Source organism: Urocampus carinirostris, chromosome 18, assembly GCF_059441175.1.
Source record: "Urocampus carinirostris isolate Australia breed hairy pipefish chromosome 18, RoL_Ucar_1.0, whole genome shotgun sequence".
NCBI lineage: Eukaryota > Metazoa > Chordata > Actinopteri > Syngnathiformes > Syngnathidae > Urocampus > Urocampus carinirostris.
The window spans coordinates 6,378,627-6,396,861 of NC_142366.1; the positions used below are offsets into that span (position 1 = coordinate 6,378,627).

The window sequence follows — 18,235 nt, forward strand, 5'->3', positions numbered from 1 at the left end:
CGTGGGAAATATTCACTGTGTAGCAAACTATAAAAAGACAAATTCACGTGGGCTTTTATTTCCCTGCGATTTATGGTTTGTTTTTTTCTGAGCAAAACATGTTTTATATCAAGGGCAGCGAGAAAAACAACCTCGGGTGACTTGATGAGAACAGCAGAGGCAATTTAAGACTTTTTTCTTTTTTTTTGACACAAGCCAAGTCAAGCATACTGTAGCTGCAAAGCAAGATCACAATTCCAAAAATTTCAATACAAATAAAACATTCTTGTATTAACATATTGTTTGTTTTTAAACCGACCAGTTTTTTAACCCCGTCCGGAGAAAATCCAGCAACTGTTAAGGATTTTTTAAATTGTTATCAATTTTTAGAAAAGTAATTTGCACACAGGGACAAACAACACCTAGGGACAATTTGGACCGGCCAATCCACCTGTAATGCATGTCCTTGGAATGTGGGAGGAAACCGGAGTGCCCGGAGGAAACCCACGCAAGCACGGGGAGAACATACAAACTCCGCACAGTAAGTCCGGTAGCTGGATTTGAACCCGCACAGGAGGTTCCCAAGACCTTAGAACTGTGCCGCACACGCACTAACCACAGCGCCGCCGTGCTGCCTGACTTTGATATATTTAATATTTTTTGTCTGTTTACGTATTTTACGTATCTACTCACTTTACTAACTTTACTTACCTTACTTACTTTACTTATTATTTTTAAACATGGGATTTTTCATCTACTTTTTTCCATCCAAAAAATCTGCTCATTTTAGGGATTTTTTCTTATTGTAATTTATTTCTGATCCTTCAATTTTTTTATTTACTTTACAAATTTTTTTATTTTTCTTGTAAATTAATCTGTTCGTGGCAGGGATTCTTTTTTTATTTTACTGTACTTTTAATCCTGCAATTTTTTATTTTTACTTTGTACTTTTTTTTCTCGAGCGAATGAATTGTTCATTTTAATAATTAATTTTCTTATTTTACTTTAATTTTAATCCAGCAATTTTTGTATTTACCTTCTACCTTTTTTGGGAAAATAAAATCTGCTCATATTAGGGATTATTTTTGTGATTCATGTATCATACATTTTTCTGACCTATATTTCAAAAATATTTGTCTGGGTGATAGAAATATTTTATTAAAATTATTTTATTTTTAAGGTATTTTTGTAGCTGATAATTTTGCTGCTTTTAAAGACCATTTCCTTGTATTTGCACATTTATCTAGCAGATAATTTTGCTTATATCTGCTTCTGTAATCCACACAATGAAAAAACTGGAGGTTGGTGAAGTGAGTAAACATCCTGATTCATCACTTTATCTTTCACATCCTTCCTGTCCATGATTCTTATTGTTCGAAGACAAGTAGATTCAAACAACATCTCCATAAAGGTAAAAGAACCAATAGAAGTTCAGTCCTAGGAATGTTCCTGGAAGAGGAGCTTTGAGGTCTGAGGGTCAGGTTAATGTTCATGTCAAAACTGGTCCAAGAGTCGATGATCCAAGCCTGGATAAACTTTGAAACCATAAAGGAGCTTTAAATGGACTTATTCTAAACTTCTGATTCCAAAACAAAACAAAAAACAAGAAACAGACATGTAAATTCTTCGAGAGAACCAAATGACGCTTAAAGCTTTGAGGTATTTGCAGTTTTTTCGTCAGGCTGGAAATCCCGGACCTAGTCGGAGTCATGCAGTCCAGGACCCTCTTTGTCTGAATCATGCACTCCAGGACCATCTTCTCCCAGGACCCGTTACTCACTGTAATAAGCCACCAGGGTCACTTTGTGTTGGTGAGCGTCCCCGAGACTCAGTGGCTTGACGTTCACCTCAGAGGCTTCGCGGACGGATGGCGGGGTGGCGTGGGCGGAGGACGGGGCGGCAGCTGACACGGGGCAGTCTCGCAGTTCTGGACGGACGGTGCGCAGTGTCTTAGTCACCTTGGAGAACGTTCTGAGCGTGGAACCGCGTTCCACGACCGAACAGCTCAGGAAAGCTCTGAAAAAGCGGTAGAACTGCAGACAAACACACAGGAATGATTAGGAACAATTTTTCAGGGAAACATTTGAATGACCCTTAAAACTTCAATGGACAGATGTGGTGTTGGTGTTTGGTTTCACCTCTGGGGTATCATCGATGTGGTCTTGGCGGTCTCCATGGATAGACGTAGTGTACTTAGTATACTCTCTTGTTTTACACGTATACCTGAAGTCCACTACGTTTCCCCTGGGGCCTGCATCACTGCCAAAACCTCTCCTCTGGCATTACGGAAATTTTTTTATCTTTTGGTTTTCAAGAGAATTCCCTGGTGAGTGTAAATGTTTTATGGGAGCGGTTTGGTAGGGTTAGGGTTTTAGTATGGATAGGGTTAGGGTTATGGTAGGATTAGGGTAAGGTTAGGTTTTGAAACGGTTTGGTTAGTATTAGGCTTTGAGTGAGGTAAAGGTTTGATAGGGTCAGGGGTTTGTGTAAAGTTATTGTTTTTGAAGGGTTAAGTTGTGGTAGGGTTTGGGTAGGGTTAATATTAGGGTTTGCTAAGGTTTAGGGTTTGGTAAGGTTAGGGTGCAGGTAGGGTTTGTCTAGGGGTAGGGGCAGTATTATATAGGAGTTCAGATTAGGACCTGTAAATGAAGGATTTTGGTCAATCTATTTATCGAACACCTTGTGATTGGAAACTGTTTAACTATGTTGAAATGGGTTGTTGAGCTTCTTGTACGAGAACATTGAGTTGGCCGTCAAATGAAAACAGATTTTGCTTCAAAAACTGAATTGCCGTCATGTTGTTTTTCTTAGGTTTCCCCATGAATTATGTAACAAAGCTTTCTTTGAGGTCTTCAAAGTCCAGTGGTCGTTGAGGCTCTGTGTGGCAATTGTAGTCTTCAACTCGCCTCAACACACAGCGGCCATGTTGATGGGCTGGGAGGAACTGAAGACTGAAACCGCCAAGCAGCTCTGACCCCCGAACGTTGCCTTTTTATAGAAATCAATCTACAGATCGAAAGCACAAAGACAAGAAACCACAGCCAGACAAAAGGTTCCGCTTTCCTTTTGAGTTCGCATTCAACCCCTTTGATTTCTTGTCAACCGGCAATATCGGAAATACGGTTTCAATAATTGGTCCCATAATTTGCAATGCTGAACTGGATAGCTAACAGAAACCTCTGTTTCCCAAAATAAATCTGCTTGCTCATTAGCACCTATGACATGACAAATTACAGCCCAAACGCAAGCTGAGCAAAAAATAGCGCTGCTTGTTAGCTGCGCTCCAGAAGGCAGCAGATGCCTTCATTGATCTGCTGACCCATGCGGTGCGCGACATGTAATCACTAAAATGGCGCCTGGCAGCTGAGGGATTCAAGAGTTTTGTACAGATATTTGGGAAATACATTCAACAATATACAAGATCTGCTAAATCCAAAAGCATGGTTTGTATTTTTACCATTGATGACAGTACTTCATCACCAACCACAGGATGCAGTTAGGGTTTGAAGATCACGATTATGGCCATGGTCAGGGGGTTTGGAGGTAGAGTATTAGGGGTTTAGAGTGTGGGTCAGGGTATTAGAGGTAAGGGGTTAGTTTAGAGCAGAGGTTGGGAACCTATGGCTCGCGAGCCATATTCGGCTCTTTCTATGAGTACCTGTGGCTCAGAGACAAATTTGATTGCATGCATATTTTCTCCATCTTGTTCAAAACATGAGCTATTAATCCTGTTCAGATACACGTAAAGCCAAACCAAAGCCAAAGTACTAGGCAGTACTTCGCCAAATATATAGGGCACGTGTTTCACTACAATTTACAGTCAAGATGTCACACCAAAAAAATAACTTGTTTTGCCTGTACAACGCTAAAGCATCCTTTATATAAAAGCTCACTATATAATCTGTGTTCAGTGTTCAGATATGATGAATCCACAGAACAAACTGTAAATACGCCAAAACACCGGAAAGAGAACTTAAAGTTATTTGATTGGGTGAGTGGGAGGGATGGGTGGAGCTATGCAAAAAGTGCAAGCACTCCCTCCCATCTCTCGCCCTACGCCGTCTGCGCCAAAGGTAAGCACATCAGGCTCCATGTTTGCAGAATGTTGTGATGTTTTTACAAGATAACTGCTTGCATCTGGTTTTGATACCAATATGTATGAAAAAAAGGGTCAAAATGAGTTTAACCGATCTTGAGTAATTGCAAGAAAGAGACAAGTTTAAAGTGGTATGTTTGTTGATTTTGGAACACGGGCTCTGGCATTATTCTCTTTTCATAATTTTTATCAAATCATCAAAAATAAATGTGCTGAAGACTAAGCTTTTGTCTGGTGCGCGGGTTTAGCAATTTAGTACATTTGTCTCATAATATATGGTGTGGCTCTTTCCCAAAATAAAATTAATATATTTTGCTTTTATGGCTCTTTGAGCCAAAAAGGTTCCCGACCCCTGGTTTAGAGGGTAAGAGTCAGAGAATCAGGGTCAGGCTTAGAGGTTAGGTGAGGGTATTAGGGTCAGTGGGTAGTTTCGAGGGTTAGGCTCAAGGTGTTGGGATTAGACAGTGTACTAGAGGATTTAGGTTCTATGAACCTGAGTGGTATCAGTATCCACAGCTACTCAAAAGTTGAGTATCGTATCTGTCAGAAAAGAATGTGATCAAACATCTAATAATGCGCTGAAAAACACCAAGTTTCTGATCAAGTAGCTGCAGATGCAATCAAAATGGTCACAGTAATAAAGCTTTTCTTTGCAGTTATTTACACCTCCTCTGGAAAATTCAATTTAGCAAAAGCCCAAATCTAGTTTTCTAGATTCTGGGAAAATTTTGTGAGTGCAGAAAAAGTTGCCGGCACCTGCTTGTTCATGAAGACGTAGATAAACGGGTTGACCACGGTGGACGACTTGGCCAGCAGCGATGGCATGATACTGGCCTCAGGACTGAGTGAGCGCCCTGGTCCGAAAGTTGCCATCAAGGCCACCACGCCGTAGGGAAGCCAGCACACCAGGTAGCAGACCACCATAGTGACCACCATGACCAGGACCCGCTGCTCCCGGCGCCTCGGTACCACCGAGCTGGCGCTGCGTACCTGCAAGAAGAACAGACAAATTATTTTCAATATAGTTTAAAAAAATCTTTAAGAGAGACTAAGAACTCAAGACTCTGCCAACCAAAGCCCATGAATACATACGTACTTCAGCGCCAAAATGTGCATTTCGGTTGAGGTAGGCAGCTTCGCTTTAAACTGGTAGTTTGGTACGACTGTTCTTTATGATTAATGTATCTCAATAATATAACTTCGGCGCCGAAGTTTGCATTTTGGCCCCGAACTGCAGCGCCAAAGTGTGTTACTCAAGTTAAAGTATTGTTACGTCAGAAAAATATTACTCAAGTAGAAGTGAAAAGCAGTCATCTAAATGATTACTTGAGTAAAAGTGCATGCTGTGTAAATCATCCATAAAGGAAAAAAACAAAAGCAAAAAAAAAATATATATATATATATATATATATATATATATATATATATATATATATACCTGTATATATACGAAATATATGTGTATCATACTTTCCAGGACACGAATTGCTGTATGAAAATTTGTCACTCTGGGGCAGCAGTCATCATAGACGATGACCTTTCAATGCCTTTAATCCCTGCATGTATGAACCTCTGGAACAAACTCGTCCTTTCCTCGTCCTTTTCCACCGGCGAAATCGATTCCTCTCCGGTGAATTTGTCGACTGGCTTAGCGTGGAAATGATCGCCGCTCACGGAATCGATCGCTCTTCGCACCACTGACTGATTGATTGACACAAGTTAAAGAAGTCGATGTCTATTATCGTTAATTTCAAATCAAGGAAGTCCAACAAAAGAAATAATCGAGCATTTATGGACTACTGACGAAACTGACAAAATAAAAGTCTGAGCCCGGTTCATTTAAACCCATCCTGAAGTTGCCCTGACAGCTCCAAATTAGGTTTAGAAAAATCGTACTTTCCCACTGATTCAATTGCAAAGTCTGATTGATTTTAGTCTTCAAAAAGCGCAAACGGACGCTGAAGACGCAAACACGTCACTCGAGCGATTCAGGGGACTTAGATAGACACGAGTTAATTAGATTGGGATTTGGAATTGGATTTGACCTCAAGATCTGATCAATCCATCGATTATAACACCAAGAGGCGGAGGTCACGCTTGTTTTGATGACCCAAAAGTTAAAAAAGATAAATAAAAGAATTACAGCAGCCAGTTGGAAGTCAAATTATTACATTTGATTATATTGTTTATATTTATACAAACATTTCTATTATGGATTAAATTAATTTCATTTTGAATGGATTATTTAGTTATATGTATATATTTGTATCTCCATCTATATTTTTGAATGATCGTTATTTTTTGTGACGCGTTACATAATAATTTACCAACTTTTTGTAATTATTTATGGTATACGTAAAAGTCCTTTCATTTTAAATTTATATTTATTTCCCATTTATATGTATTTTGTATTGTTTATACATATAATTTGTATTATTTTTTCATTATTAAATTATTATATTTGAACATATTTTTGGTTATTTATATATTTTACTTTTTCTTTTCAATCGATTATTTATTATTGCATATTAAATTAAAAATATAAAAAACACATTGTTATAATTATTAAAAATCATTTATTAGATGATAATTTAAAAATTTGTTTTATTATTATGTTAAGTCATCCCGTTTTTAATTTCATATTTACTTATATGTTTTGGTATTGTTTCTATCTATTATACTTTGAATAAGAGACAGCAAGGCAAAGAAAGGGGGCGGGAGACCGAAATGTCTCGCAAACCCTAGTTATAGGGTCATTATATGTGAGAGGATGTGGAAGTACTATTGCATACGAGTAATTAAGCATTTTAGGAGGAGATCAAGGTTCTGACAGACAAGCTGAAAGAGGGTGTCGCCATATGCAGGCAATACACAAAGAGGTAAGTATTAGTTTCAGGAGCGAGCAGCAGCAAGTCAACTGCAGGAGAGAGAGTGGGAAAGGTGAGATGGCACAACATTCATTTGGACAGGTAACTTAAAATTAGTTTTATCTGGTTATATCAGTATCAGAAATATTTTATTAACACTCCACTTATTGAAACATGAATATTTTGTTTGTTTGTTTGTACATGATTCAATTGTTTGTTTGTTTGTAAATGATTCAAATTGAATCTTTTCTTCCGGCGCCGTCACGAATGGCAGCCACTCCAGCAGCTCCCGTGTTATTTTCGATTGTTCTCGATTGTTCTCAGCTCAGGGATGCTGCTGGAAATGTGAATTTCCCTTCGGGGATGAACAAAGTATCTATCTATCTATCTATCTATCTATCTAAAGCGACTGAGTGGAAGAAAGAGGAGATCGGAAGGATGATGACTAAAAGGAAGGTTGATGTGTTAGCCCTGAGTGAAACAAAGATGAAAGGAAAGGGTGAATAACAGCTTGGAGGTATGTATGGTAGAATTAGTGGCAAGTGTGAAAGAAAGATGGAAAGTGGTAATACTAGGTGACCTGAATGCTAGAGTGGGTGATGAAACAGTTAAAAATGTGATTGGTAGATATGGAGTACCAGGAAGAAATGAGAGTGGGAAGAAATTGACTGAGTTATGTGTGGAAAATGAGTTGGCGATTGGAAATACGTTGTTTAAAAAGAGGGACGTGAATAAGTATACCTTTGTCAGAGTGGATAGTGGCAAGATGGTGGACAGAGCACTGATGGATTATGTAGTGGTTAAGAAAGGGATGTTAAGTAGATTGTTGGATGTGCATGTTTACAGAGGTGAAATGAGTGGTATGTCTGATCATTTTTATGTGGAAGGAAAACTGAGAATAGATGGATCGTGGAGGGCTAGTTATAAGAAGAGTGTGAGGGAAGAGGTGAAAATGTCAGAGTTGAATAAGGCAGAAAAGGAAAGAGTTTAAAGAGAGGATAAGGGAAGAGTATGAACAGGTTAGTAGAAGAAAAATGGAGAGTGTGGAAATTGAATGGAAGTGGTTTAAAGAGGCAGTGTTGAGGAGAGCAAAAAAAGTGTGTGGAATGAGAAAAGTTGGTCGAGGTATTAGGAAAGGAAGTGAATGGTGGAATGATGAGGTATCAGAGGCTGTGACAGAAAAAAGACGTGCCTTTGAGGAGTGGCTGCAAGATAAGAGTGGCGATGCGTATGAAAGATATAAAATGAAGGAAAGGTTGGTAAAAGCGGCAGTGGAAGCAGCAAAAAGGAAAGCGAATGATGAATGGTGTCGAAAGATAGGAGTGAACTTTGAGGAAAGGAGAAAAGTGTTCTGGAAATAAGTGAAAAGAGTAAGAAATCGGAGTCTGGAAAGGAAGAGAAAGTGAAAGATAAGGAAGGTAGATTGCTTGTTAGCGGTAGTGCAGTCAGGACGAGATGGGCAGAGTATTTTGAGGAGTTGCTAAATGTGGAGGATGGGAGAGAAGTGAGTCAAGGCGATCGATGGTATGGAGAGAATGCCCGTGTTGGGTGATTTAAATGTGAAGCCTGTGGAGACATGGGAGGTGCAAGAGGCAGTGAAAGAAATGAAAGGGGGGAAGGCACCTGGGTTGGATGCTTGTACTGCTGAATGCCTGAAAAAAGGTGGCACAGCTATGATTGACTGGTTAGTACGCTTGTTGAATGTATGCTTTTTAAGTGGTGTAGTTTCTGTTGATTGGTGTAGTGCATGTGTGGGGCCATTGTATAAGGGTAAAGGTGATAAGTATGAATGTAGCAATTCGAGAGGTATCAGTTTGTTGTCTGTGCCGGGTAAGGTGTATGGAAAAGTCTTGATTAAGATAGTGAGAGAAAGAACGAATGAGGTGGTGATGGAGGAGCAGAGTGGTTTCAGGAAAGGAAGAGGATGTGTGGATCAGGTGTTTGCAGTATGACAGGTGTGTGAGAAATATTTTGCAAAAGATAAGGATGTTTATTTGGCTTTCATGGACTTGGAAAAGGCGTATGACAGAGTTGATAGAGAGGCGTTGTGGCAAGTGATGGTGATCTATGGAGTGGGTGGAATGTTGTTGGAAGCATTGAAGAGTTTTTATATGAACAGCAGAGCACGTGTAAGAGTAGGGAGTGAGACAAGTGAGTGGTTCCCTGTGTTGACTGGTGTGAGACAGGGGTGAGACAGGGGTGTGTGATGTCACCATGGCTGTTTAATGTGTACATGGATGGTGTGGTGAGAGAGGTGAATGCAAGAGTATTTGGCAGAGGTGTAGACATGATGGAAAACAGTGGAACAGTGTGGCAGGTAAGTCAGTTATTGTTTGCAGATGACACAGCGCTTGTGGCTGATTCTGAGGAAACATTGAGAAGGTTGGTAACGGAGTATGGAAGAGTATGTGATAGGCGCAAGTTATGTGTCAATGTTGGGAAGAGTAAGGTGATGAAGTGTTCACGTGATGGAGTGGGCATGACGTTAGAAATCAGGTTGCATGGACAGGTGCTGGAAGAAGTTGAAAGCTTTAGGTACTTGGGTTGTGATGTGGCTGCAGTTGGTGGAATGGAGTGTGAGTTATTGCACAGAGTGAATCAAGGAAGCAAGGTTTTGGGTGCTCTGAGTATGGATGTTAAGAAGGGACTGTATGAGAGTGTGATTGTGCCGACTTTGTTGTATAGTGCAGAGACTTGGAGCCTGAACGCAGATTTAAGAAGGAAATTGAATGTTTTTGAGATGAAGTGTTTGAGGACTATGTTAGGAGTGACAAGATTAGATGGACTGAGAAATGAAATTATGAGAGACAGAACTGGAGTAGTCGTGGAACTGAGCAAGAGTGTTGATAAGAGAGTACTCGGTTGGTTTGGACACATGGAGAGGATGGATGAGGAGCGAATGTTGAAGAGGATCTACGGAGCAGAAGTCAATGGAAGGAGACCAAGAGGAAGATCGTGATTGACGTGGATGGATGGTGTTATGAGTGCGCTGCAGGAAAGAGGTCTAAATATAATGGAAGCTAGAGCTCTTGTTGGTGATAGAAAGGAGTGGAGAGGTGTTGTGAAAGGATAGTGGGATTGTGGACGCGTTCTTAAGGATGGGCTGGGCACCCGTATGATGCAGCAGGGGTAAACCAGTGAAAGCTGTCGGGCCCTGCTGTTGAACAAAAGAGTGTGTTGTGTCACCCTGACCCGAGTGACATGGCCGCTCTCTGGTGTCCCATTTCACCTGGAGGGACGAAAGCATGACCAACTTTGGTGCTGAGGTGCCTAACTTGTTTGGGTGTTTGGGCAATTGGGTTGGCCATGGTTTCAAAATTTTTGTGTGTTTTTTTTGCTATTAATTTTCCTTTTATTTTCTTTGTTATTGTATGTGTGTGTCTTGCTGTCGGTCACCCCTCTTGAGGGATACGACCAAGGGAGATAGATAGATAGATAGATATTTTTATCTTTACTATTTAATATATATATATATATATATATATATGTATATATATTATATTTTCAAGTCATTTGATTTTAAAATGTATATACATTTCTTATTGATTTATATATACACAAAATTGTATTAGTTTAGTCGTCATTGTAATTTTTACTTTTTTACATATACAAACATATATACACATACACATATATATATAATGGGTTATAGTTGAATTATGATTTATATATATATATATATATATATATATATATATATATATATATATATATATATATATATATATATATATATATATATATATATATATATATATATATATATATATATATATATATATATATATATATATATATATAGGGCAGCACGGCGGCGCAGTGGTTAGCGCTTGTGCGGCACAGTTCATGTCATGGGAACCTGTCGTGGGTTCAAATCCAGCTCCAGACTTCCTGTGCGGAGTTTGTATGTTCTCCCCGTGCTTGCGTGGGTTTCCTCCGGGCACTCCGGTTTCCTCCCACATTCCAAAAACATGCATTCAGGTGAATTGGCCGGTCCAAATTGTCCCTGGGTGTGAATGAGCGAATGAGTTGTCTGTCCCTGTGTGCCCTGCGATTGGCTGGCAACCAGTTCAGGGTGTCCCCTGCCCACTGCCCGGAGATGGCTGGGATGGGCTCCAGCCCCCCCGCGACCCTAATGAGGATAAGCGGTACGGCTAATGAGATGAGATGATATATATATATATATATATATATATATATATATATATATATATATATATATATATATATGTGTGTGTATTATTGTTTTTTTTATTTCTTTTTTTTCATAATTTTTAGTTTTCCCATGGGCTCACCACCTGTAGGAAGGGCCAAAGGGGTCGGGTGCGCAGAGAGCTGGGGAGCGGCCAAGGGAGGGGTCCTTGGCGCGACGATCCCTGGCTACAGAAACTTGCTTTAGGGACATGGAATGTTACCTCTCTAGCGGGGAGCCCGAGTTGTTGTGTGATGTTGAGAAGTTCCGACTAGATATAGTCGGACTCACCTTCACATAGGCTTGGGCTCTGGTAACAGTCCTCTCGAGAGGGGTTGGACTCTCTTCCACTCTGGAGTTGTCCGTGGTGAGAGGCGCATATTAGTTGCTTCACTGCTCAGCGCCTGTACGTTGGGGCTCACCCCAGAAGACGAGAGGGTAGCCTCCCTCCGCCTTCGGGTGGGGGGACGGGTCCTAAATGTTGTTTGTGCTTATGCACCAAATAGCAGTTCAGAGTACCCACCCTTCTTGGAGTCCTTAGAGGGTGTGCTTGAGAGCGCGCCCCCTGGGGAATAATACTACTGGGAGACTTCAACGCTCACGTGGGCAATAACAGTGAGACCTGGAGGGGCGTGATTGGGAAGAACGGCCCCCCTGACCTAAACCCGAGTGGTGTTTCGTTATTGGACTTCTGTGCCCGTCATGGATTCTCGATAACAAACACCATGTTCAGACATAAGGGTGTCCATATGTGCACTTGGCACTAGGATACCCTAGGCCGTAGTTCGATAATGGACTTTGTCATCGTTTTGTCGGACCTGCGGCCGCATGTTCTCGACACTCGGTTGAAGAGAGGGGCGTAGCTGTCAACTGATCACCACCTGGTGGTGAGTTGGCTCCGATGTTGGGGGAAGATGCCGGTCCGACCCGGCATACCCAAGCGTGTTGTGAGGGTCTCTTGGGAACGGCTAGCAGAATCTCCTGTCAGAAGAAGTTTCAAGTCACACCTCCGGCAGACCTTTGCCCATGTCCCGAGGGAGGCGGGGGACATTGAGTCCCAGTGGACCATCTTCCGCGCCTCCATTGTTGAAGCGGCTGATCGGAGCTGTGCCCGTAAGGCAGTCGGTGCTCGCCGCGGCGGCAACCCTGGTGGTCACCGGCGGTGAGGGATGCCATCAAGCTGAAGAAATAGTCTTATCGGGCCTTCATGGCCTGTGGGACTCTGGAAGCAGCTGGCAGGTATAGGCTGGCCAAGCGGAATGCGGCTTCGGCGGTTGCCGAGGCAAAAACTCGGGCATGGGAGGAGTTTGGTGAGGCCATGGAAGCCGACTTCCGAACGGCTTAGTGCCGCTTTTGACACAGTGCACCACAATTTCCTACTAGAACGGTTGGAAAAATGGATTGGTCTCTCAGGAACCGTCCTCTCGTGGTTCAGATCCTACCTCTCAGATAGGACGCACTGTGTTAAATATGGCGAAATGACATCTGAGCCCTTTAATGTTACCTGTGGTGTTACGCAGGGTTCAGTACTTGGCCCCCTTCTTTTGAGCATTTACATGCTTCCATTAGGTGATATTATTCGCAAGTACAATATCAGTTTCCACTGCTACGCAGACGACACTCAACTATATCTTCCGTTGGAGGAATCTGCCACACTAAACTGTGGAAATTTGGAGGCCTGCCTTATTGAGATAAAAGAGTGGATGTCACTATATTTCTTGCGTCTTAACTCTGAAAAGACCGAAATGTTAGTCATTAGTCCATCTAAATGCCGTGATTTATTCTCAAAAACTGCTGTGAACATTGACAAATGTCACATCACACAGAGTGACTCAGTTAAAAATTTAGGTGTCATATTTGACCCTGATCTATCCTTTGAAACGCATGTAAAGAAAATTACCGGTACTAGAACTGCTTTCTTCCATCTTCGTAACATTGCTAAAATTCGTTCTATACTGTCTCAGTCGGATGCAGAAATGATAATTCATGGGTTTGTTACCTGCCGTCTCGATTACTGTAATGCACTACTCTCTGGTCTCCCGAAGTCTAGAATCAAGTCTCTTCAGCTGGTACAAAATGCCGCAGCGAGGCTTTTAACTAGGACAAAAAAGTCCGATCACATCACACCGATTTTGGCTAACCTGCATTGGCTCCCAGTTAGCCTTAGATGTGATTTCAAGGTTCTTTTAGTGTTATACAAAATCATACATGGACTTGCTCCCTCTTATCTTTCAGATCTGATTGCCCCCTGTGTCCCGGTCCGAAGCCTACGTTCTGAGAGTGCCGGTCTTCTGGTGATCCCAAGAGCAAAGAAGTGTTCTGCTGGTTCGAGAGTGTTCTCCATCCGGGCACCGGTGCTGTGGAATGCTCTTCCCCCTGAGATCCGATCTGCAACCTCAGTGTAAATGTTTAAATCTAAGCTTAAAACTCACTTCTACTCTATAGCATATGAATAACCTACTCTTTTCGTCGGCTCCAGAGCAGGGGAATGTATGATAATATTCTGAAAAATAGTCTGTGTAATATGGTTTAATGATCTGTGAAGCCCTTGAGACTCTTCGTGATTTAGGGCTATACAAATAAAAATGACTTGACTTGACTTGACATTGCGTCACTGCTTTGCGCAGATGACGTGGTGCTGTTGGCTTCCTCAGGCCGTGATCTTCAGCTCTCGCTGGAGCGATTCGCAGCCGAGTGTGAAGCAGCCAGGATGAGGATCAGCACCTCTAAATCCTAGACCATGGTACTCAGTCGGAAAAGGGTGGCATGCTCCCTCCGGGTTGGGGATGAGATCTTGCCCCAAGTGGAGGAGTTCAAGTATCTTGGGGTCTTGTTCACGAGTGAGGGTAGGCTGGAACGGGAGATCGACAGACGGGTCGGTACAGCGTCTGCCGTCATTCGGACCCTGTACCGGTCCGTCGTGGTGAAGAGGGAGCTGAGCCGAAAGGCAAAGCTCTCGATCTACCGGTCGATCTACGTACCTACCCTCACCTATGGTCATGAACTTTGGGTCATGACCGAAAGAACATGATCCCGGATACAAGTGGCCGAAATGAGTTTCCTCCGCAGCGTGTCTCGGTTTTCCCTTAGAGATAAGGTGAGAGGCTTAGTCATCCGGGAGGGACTCTGAGTAGAGCCACTGCTCCTCCGCATTGAGAAGAGCCAGTTGAGGTGGCTCGGGCATCTGATAAGGCTGCCTCCTGCACGCCTCCCTCGGGGGGTGTTCTGGGCATGTCCCACCGGCAGGAGGCCCCGGGGGTTGCCCAGGACACCCTGGAGAGACTATGTCTCTCGGCTGGCTTGAGAACGGGATTCCGTCGGATGAGCTGGAGGAAGTGGCTGGGGATAGGGACGTCTGGGCTTCCCTTTTAAGGCTGCTGTCCCCGCGACCCGACCTCGGATAAGCGGAAGATAATGGATGGATGGATGGATAATTGTTAGTTGTTGATTTTTTTCATCTCATCTCATCTCATCTCATCTCATTAGCCGTACCACTTATCCTCATTAGGGTCGCAGGGGGGCTGGAGCCCATCCCAGCCATCTCCGGGCAGTGGGCAGGGGACACCCTGAACTGGTTGCCAGCCAATTGCAGGGCACACAGGGACAGACAACTCATTCGCTCATTCACACCTATGGACAATTTGGACCGGCCAATTCACCTGAAATGCATGTTTCAATTTATACTTATTTAGTACTGATGTATGTTTTTGTATTTACGTCTAATTATTATATTAACCCTTTTTTACCATTTATTTATCTAACTATATTTTCAATGTATCTTTATGATCATTAGTATACGTCATATATTTTAGTAAATTCATTATTCAAATTTGTTTTTTCTTCCCATGTTCTTATATTTATTACTTGTTATAATTTACACTTAAAAGTGCCCCCATTGATTAGCTCGCCTTTGAAACGACCTTATGAAATGAATTTGTCTTGACCGCGGCGATACGTTAATCATTTGTAGCATTTTTTTTTTAAATGAGCAGTAAAAGCACTAAATGGAGCGCTAAATGAAATTCTTGAGCAAACAGAGCTCCGCCCCCTTCTCGCTCACAAAAACAAATGGAGCGTGATTGAGTTTTTTGTTTCACCCAACGTCCTTACTTTAGTTCCTCGTTCAAGCTAGCATTGTTAGACGCCAACCTCTCCTCTCCTCTCCCAACGGAAAACATATTTCTCATAGACACCGGAAAATTCTTTATCATTTACTCACAGACATTAAATGAGAAGAAGAGTGGTGATTCAAAACTTTCAAGTTAGCACGGCTAAACGCTAACTACTCATTTTTGGCATCAAAACTGTCGATGTGGAAAAAACAATTCCTCAAAGAAATATCGGACAATCTTTTATCATTTTCGGGGCAGAAATTAAACCATAGGACTATTGGTAATACTAAACATTGAGGCTTGCATGGCTAACTGCTAACATCTCAATATTTTAAGACATCAAAAATAACTCCGCGGCTAGTAGGTGAAACCTCTGAATGATACCGGGAAATTAGAATTTACTAGCAAATATTGACCGATGAAACATTAAAGCTAGCATCTCTAACTGCTCATTGCTCATTAAAAAAAAATGATTCCACCGTAAAATTATTTCCCATTTATACAAAAAGTTATTTTGCAACTAGCAAATATCGATTTATAAGACTAACTGTCGTTTTAAACAAACACCAAAGCTTTCATGGCTAACCTCTAATTCCTGGCGTCAAAACTGGCTCTGTGGAAAAGAACACTTCTTAGCGATGTCAAACAATCTTTTAGCATTCACTTGCAGATTTTGACCTAGAATTTGAGTGGGGATTTGAAACATCCAAACTAACATTGCTAACCACTAACAGCTCATGGTATCTACAAATCAGAATCTAGCCCTATTTTGTCCACAGCCTAGCCTTTATCAGATCAACACTAAATCCTTTTCCAGTTTCCATACGTAGCACAATCATTCAATAAGTCCACGAGTCTTATACCAACACTAGCGTTTTGTCTATTTAGCGCAAATAAAAACCAAAACCCCGAAGCGTTTTCTGTAATCCGCAACTGCTGAGAAAATACTAGCGTGATGAATTTGCCTTAGGAGAAAATACAGAATGACAGCATCCCACACACGCACCACAGTGATAAATTGTTTAATTTACCGTAAACAGTATTGGAAGCTAACAGGGGATTTATTATAACATTAATTGCCATTTTGGGGTCAAAATATACCCTATATGTAGAAATTAGTTGCACATACTGACAACTGTTGCTACTTACGCTAACATTTAATCCAAAAGAAAAACAAATAGTTTGTATGTTAATAAAGATGCCAATCCTGGATTTTTGTTTTTTAACTCAAAGGTTATTTTTCTTAACCAATCATAGACGACGAAGTATCAAAGACTTTGTAATCCGCTTCCAAAAGACGCATTCCTTACGTTGAAATCTTTGTCAGGGCAACAAAAGCTTAGCCGATGGGGATTAGCATGTCTCGCTAACCAAAATGCAGCATCCAGTTAGGGCTGCTCAGTAGAAGCATTCGGTTTTTGAGGTGGACTTGATTAAAAACTTGTGGTCGAATGAAACCAAGATAAAGTTATAGTATTTCGTTCTGATGGTCCTGACTGAGGACAAAAATGTTCTTTTAAGCAACATACTGAGTAGTTTACTTCAGGAGGATTCTGTTTTCTAACAACTCCTGGACACTCCAACCTGCACTTCTTTGATTCTAAACTTTGAGTATTAATTGGTTCTGTAACCTCTGTAGAAGACCCACCCGATCTTTAGAATCAGTGGGGATGGAGGATGGAATCATCTAAAACCTGCCAGATCCTACACTTAACCTTTACGGCCCGGGATTGAGAAAACCCGGTTTACCTAATCAAAGATAAATTGGAGACTCCCATAGAACATCTGAAATAGAAAAAAACTTGGGATTTTCTAATCCTGGTCTTCAAGGGCCATAGTTTGGTTTTAGTTGGTTCTGTCAAGAGCTCTTCTCCAATATCTGCAGAAGACCTACCTGATCATCAGAATCAAGTGTGGTAGAGGACTGAAACATTCAAAACCTTTAGGACCCAACACTTAACCCTTAAAGACCTGAATTAAGAAAAAAACTGTTCCCTGACTTCCTGTACAATGACGGTGAAGAAGATCTTATCATGGTTTCTCTGAAGGACCTCAGTAACATTCGGAACCAAGGTTGAATACATTTAATAACTGCAAGACCTGAGATCAAACCCTTGAAGACCAGGATTGGGAAGAAGCAGTTTAGCTATTCCTTGACTTTGTATACCATAAGATCTCTTTTTTTCAATGAAAAATTTTAGTTACATTATGAACTAACGTCAGAAACCTTTTAAAAAACTCAAAGAGCAGGAATGAGTCAACCTTGTTTAGCTAATCAAAGGAAGTTCTCAACTCTCTCTAACATCTCAAATAGAAAAACTCTTCCGGATGGGTTATTCCAATCCTGGCTGTCAAGGGATGTACACCAGCAGGTTTTAGTTTTGTTCAGGTAATATTCTAAACCAAGAACCCAGGTTCTCCTGGTCTCAACCATACCTTTTAGTCCCTCACCTGTCTTACGGCCATAAGCATCTTTCCATAGGAGAAGACAATAACGATAAAGGGCAGCACCAGGCAGAAGGTGAACAGACACACCACGTAGGACACATTGTTGGCCGTCTGCGAGCGCCAGTCAACAGAGCAGGTTGTCCCGGGACCTTCCGGTCCATAGCGGCTCCAGCCCAGCAGCGGTGGAACCGTCCAAGCCATCGAGTAGAACCACGAGAAGCAGATCCCACCCATCGCCGGCCGGAAGTCTCGGCCATCCGCCATGTTGGGAACCATCATTGTGCAGTAGCGCTCATAGGACAACACAGCCAGGGAGATGAGGGACACGATACCTGCCAATAAGTCCAAAAAGTCAGGATGCACTTGTACCTCATCCACTGAGATTTTTGGAATTATGCTACCATTGACAATTTGAGGTATCACGTTTTCATTTGACCTATACAAACCAGACTTGAATCGATTGAGACTGGGTCCTTAGTTGACTTTGACCTTGTGGCAATTAACCGATTGTGTTATGGCAGAACAGATGCGTAATGTAATA

The 18,235-nt window shown here is 41.7% G+C and overlaps 1 protein-coding gene across 2 annotated transcripts in view; it reads right to left on the reverse strand.

Moving 5' to 3' along the window:
* Positions 1–957: 957 nt before the first annotated feature.
* Positions 958–18,235, reverse strand: part of tmtopsb (teleost multiple tissue opsin b) — a 33,742-nt gene continuing 16,464 nt past the window's right edge. The window contains exons 2-5 of one of the 2 annotated variants that reach the window (XM_088322354.1): positions 17,698–18,026; positions 4,832–5,065; positions 1,827–2,012; positions 958–1,758 (exon numbers count right to left, since the gene is read on the reverse strand). In XM_088322354.1, the coding sequence (XP_088178480.1) occupies positions 1,756–1,758; positions 1,827–2,012; positions 4,832–5,065; positions 17,698–18,026 (752 nt within the window). In that variant the 3' untranslated portion in view covers positions 958–1,755. Of the gene's footprint in view, positions 2,013–4,831; positions 5,066–17,697; positions 18,027–18,235 lie in introns of both variants that reach the window. The other variant, XM_088322353.1, reaches the window with a different exon arrangement.